Here is a 4,589-nt window from a genome sequence, read left to right on the forward strand (position 1 = left end):
TTACATGGCCGGATGGTCTCCTGATCCTCCACTGCTGCCGGCCGACGAAGCACCGGACGCATCCGCCGACCCCTGGGAGGAACCGCCGGATGAACCGAGGGATGCGTTCAGCACCAGGCTGGTGATACCACCAACAACCGACGACACAATATTGCCGATGAACGCAAACAGATCCGAACCGCCCTTGTTCTGGCAACACTGCTCCGCATCACTGTTCGGATCTGCCTTCCGCTTCGCTTCCTCCAGCCCGGTGAAGAAGTTTTGCACGAACAGCTTCGGCTTGAGGGGAAGATTATCATCCTCTGGATCCTGTTGATTGGGGGGGGGGAGAGCAAAGGGAAAAGAACAATAGGAGAAGAAGAAGTCATTTGACAGCTAGTTGCATAAAGCTCCATCTCGGCAGTCGTTAACAATTGCGATCGGGATTTAGGTGAACGTGTCATAAACTCTCGCGCACAAAATGGCGGTGAAGGGGCAGTAGCGTGTCGTGCTGCTAGATGAATCTGACACAACGTTCCGCCTTTGCCACTGGCCACAGCCACCCCGTTTCTACCGCTTCTAGTTGTAATTAAGCTCGCACTCGTCAGCAGACAAAAATGGTCAATTGGAGGCGATCATGTACGGCGATCATGTTAAACCAGCGCAAAGCGACCATTAGCAACCCGCACCGCGCCATCATCGTCAACAACAACAACAACGCACTCATTGTTCATCATTACTGGCCTATGACCACACCAAACAACCACACACCTGGCACCCGTTACCAGGCCTCTTCGTCGCCGTCAAACAAGCAAACAGGCCGATTGCTGCAGTTTCATAATTTAATCGTAAATAATATGCATTTGTCTTCCGTGTGATGCGAAATGGGGGCTGAAGTGTGTGTGTGTGTGTGTGTGTGTGTGTGTGTGTGTGTGTGTGTGTGTGTGTGTGTGTGTGTGTGTGTGTGTGTGTGTGTGTGTGTGTGTGTGTTGGTGAGGAGTAGCAAGTTGGTTGTAAAGTTTTGCGACCCGCTTCCTCCCTTCCCCTTCCCTCCTCCACCCCGCTTCTTTTTCTTGTTGGTAAAACAAGTGCCCCATACGCGGCTGATGTACGATCTAACGACGCATCGGTGATGGAGCGTGTCATTCCAGCGTGGCCCGCTCGCATTGCGTTTGCATGCGATGCAACACCGTATGCAACGATACGGGTATCCAGGAAAACCGATGACGGCGTAGGGGCTCAGAAGTTGCGGGTTGCGGGAGCCTCATTACCGGAGTGTATATGTGTGTGGCCCGCTCGGGACGACCTTTGCAGCGTTCAAGAAGCTCCGTTTGAACGCGTCTCCGGGGTGCCGTGCGGGGCGATTCGATCGCAACAATGTGTTGTGCGCCAGCTAAAATGTCAGGTTGACCATTTTGAGGACCTGACGGGGACACTTGCTCAATATCGGCGACCTATCGGATGCCATTTGGTGTTGCGATGTAGAACCTAGCCACGTGATGTTGCGCGCGTTTGACTGGCCGAACCGGTGGTAGAAGGTGGAACGGGAAGATGATACTTACCGAGCTGAGTGCAGCGATAAGTGCACCGAGGAAGTTGCCAAAGAACGCACCGTTCATGTCCTGCTCGCATGTTGGAAAAAAAATGGGAAAAAGAGTGTGCAGTATTAAAGTGGTGCGCAACGTGGATGAGGGCACTTACATACCGCACCACCACCGGAGAGACCCTCGATCGCGATACCGACGTAACTGCCCAGCACTTTGCCAAAATTGTCATCACCCTGCAAAATGGAACGTGAATTTGCAAAAAAAAAAAAAACGATAGGTCAAAATCGTTCAGCGTGCTGATAAGTGTTGCAAACAGTCATTATCAACACTTACACCGAGCAGTCCGGCAATCAGGGAGGTGCCCGTTCCGAGCAACCCCGGCACGTCCAATCCTCCCGGCTAGATTGGGGTGGGAAATGGAAACGATTACCAAGCGCCAAAAACGAGCGACAATTGCAGCTTTATGCGTACCCCAAACAGGTTGGTTACCACCGCCGATAGGGAACCGATCAGCGCACCGACATCGGATCCTTCATCGCCACCGCTCAGGCTCGCAATCAACCCCACCAAACCGCCGGGACCTTCGTCCTCTTCGGACGATTCGGACTCCTTCGACTCGGAACCACCGGGCGATGTGTCCACCGAGACGGCGATTTCGTTCGTTGCCGGCTCCGTTTCATCCTGCCGCCGGCTGCGGAATATGCGCTCCAGGTGCAGCTTTAGCCCACCTTCGATAAGCTCCTGGAAGCGTACGGGTTTCGGGAGCGTCTGTAGCAGCAACCGTTGAATTAACTCGCTTCCAAGCGATGTGGCCAGGTTCGTCGCCTGCAAACCGTTGGCATCATCGAGGGTACGTACGGTGCGCTTCAGGTGGGATGCGAGTTGCCGGCGCATTTCACCGAGCTGTTGATCAACCTGCCGCCTCACGTCGGCCAACCCTTCGGATGATTCACTACTCGACGGTTTCATCCCGATCCGTGCCGTGGAACGTTTACCGGAGAGCATTTCCTGATGGGTATCCAAAAAACGCTGGTTTTGTAGTGTGTGCATGTGTGTGTGTGAATGTATTAGAGACGAGGAAGGGGTATGAAGGTGAGGAGAGGACTGTGCAATACCTCATCAACCTAAACGTACGCACTTCGCATCGTTTAAAAGCATATTGTGGCGTTGTTGCATCAAAAGAAATCAAAAGACTTCAACAGCAAAATTTTAAGCGACGAACCCCCCACCATGCGGTTTGTTTTGTTCGGAGCAGGCGCTTTCAACTAACCCTGCTTTATCGATGAACCTATTGATTTGAGGATTACAGTAACTTCAATCTGGGCTTTATTCCACACTGAACCGACGGTTGCAAAACGCTTCTGATTGAAAAGCGAAATTGGAAACGACCTAAGCTACCACAAATCCCGCACATAACTGGCTTATTATTTTCAGTCTTTAGCCATTCATTTTACCTGTGTGCGGGTGAGCAGCACCCGTCTGAAGTCACCGGATGATGCGTCCGGTTGGCGGGAAGCAGCCAGCTCGAGCCCCGTCCCCAGAATCTCCATCGCTACTTGAGCTCGCTGCAGCGTTCCGGCCACGGCACGCCGTACCCGCTGTTGTTGCTGTTTATTGGCGGGCGAGTCATCCAGATCGTGCAGCAACCGTTCAAGCCGACGCTCGATGGCGGCTTCCGCTTCGATCGCACCGAACAGTATGCCCAGCGTGCCGAGCGTACGCATCGGTTGCGAATTGGTCACTGGTTGATTGAGGCGCGATCTACCCAGATCGGTTGATGGACGAGCTGCTGCATCGCTTGCCTCCGGCAGCAACAATAACAACAGCGACAGAATAACAGCACCGAATGACATCTCCATCGATAACGATCGATCACAGACGCGCCCGAAGAACTACGGCACGTTCTTGGCTCGTCCGCGGGTTTTGTATGGTTGCTCCCACCTTGTTTGTGGTTGATGCGAGGTTGTTGCAATTCTCGAGTACAATTTCTAGCCACCGGCAACGTCTGGGAGCAACCTGGCGTACAGGGATAATTGATGGGTTTGCTACCAACATCGGTGACATCGATCGATCGGTACTGTTTGTTGCAACAGTCTCGCGTCCATCTGCGCGATACGCATCGTCAGCCACGCAAATTTTTGTTGCTGGCAGAGCTTGCAAAGAAAGAGATGGGTTGGGCTTCGATTGATACATCTCTTTGTTTTTATAAACTGTATCTGGATTGACATTATTTAAATAAAAATGCATTGCTTGTCATATAAACATCCTTCGAGAGTTCATCATAATAATTCCAACAACTTATCTAAATTATAAGCTACTTCTATTACGAGATGAGAAAGATTCTCAGTACTATTGAGAGTCGAATCAGTGGAGGATCAATACCCTTGGAGGCCCAGGGCGGATTTTTTAAAGGGGGGCCTATCGGTGTTAGGGAGGTGTACTTCAAACATGATTTAACAACACCAGCAAAGTCTCGGAAAGAATGCTCCCTTGCGTACACCTCAGAGTTCTTTTGCGTAGCCCTGTAAACGGGCCTAGTAAGCCACTACTTGGATCACATTTTCTACGATTTACGTACATTTACGATTCCTGATTAGTCCAACGTCTTCTACGATTTTTCGCCCAAGGTACAGTTTTCAATCGGTTTACTTTACGGTAACAATCAGAGAAATTTCTTAGAAACCTGTTTCGCTCATGTTGATGTTTAAGACCATGAACGACACAATTGTTTTCAGATTTCCGATACCAGGAAAGCATGTTTTTCAAGAGTTGACACCTGCAGTGTGGAATAAATTTGCCCATCACTATTGCATTGCATACTATCAAACCCGTGAGAGCGATCGCTAGTGTAAGGAAGATGGATGAAACGGAAAGCATCCTTTATCTCGCTCAAACTTCCCGTCGGTTGGTACGAAATTCCATACAAAACCAGCTGTTTTCAGATTCCCGATACCAGGAAAGCATCCACGGAAGAGGTAGCACCTTGTACAGCAATTTTGCTCGAAAACCGCCGAAAGGTATGCAATGCTTAAACACTAACTTTTCCGTTTTTCGTAAAAAATT

The 4,589-nt window shown here is 50.5% G+C and overlaps 1 protein-coding gene across 1 annotated transcript; it reads right to left on the bottom strand.

Annotated features, from left to right (window-relative positions):
* LOC128306636 (uncharacterized) lies at nucleotides 1-3,379 on the bottom strand. The gene is made up of 6 exons (XM_053044201.1): nucleotides 2,981-3,379; nucleotides 1,998-2,534; nucleotides 1,860-1,925; nucleotides 1,685-1,759; nucleotides 1,542-1,601; nucleotides 1-309 (listed from the first exon to the last, which is right to left on the bottom strand). The coding sequence occupies exons 1-6, from the start codon at nucleotides 3,377-3,379 to the stop codon at nucleotides 1-3; spliced, it is 1,446 nt and encodes a 481-aa protein (XP_052900161.1).
* Nucleotides 3,380-4,589: the final 1,210 nt, after the last annotated feature.

Source organism: Anopheles moucheti, chromosome X, assembly GCF_943734755.1.
Source record: "Anopheles moucheti chromosome X, idAnoMoucSN_F20_07, whole genome shotgun sequence".
Taxonomy (NCBI): domain Eukaryota; kingdom Metazoa; phylum Arthropoda; class Insecta; order Diptera; family Culicidae; genus Anopheles; species Anopheles moucheti.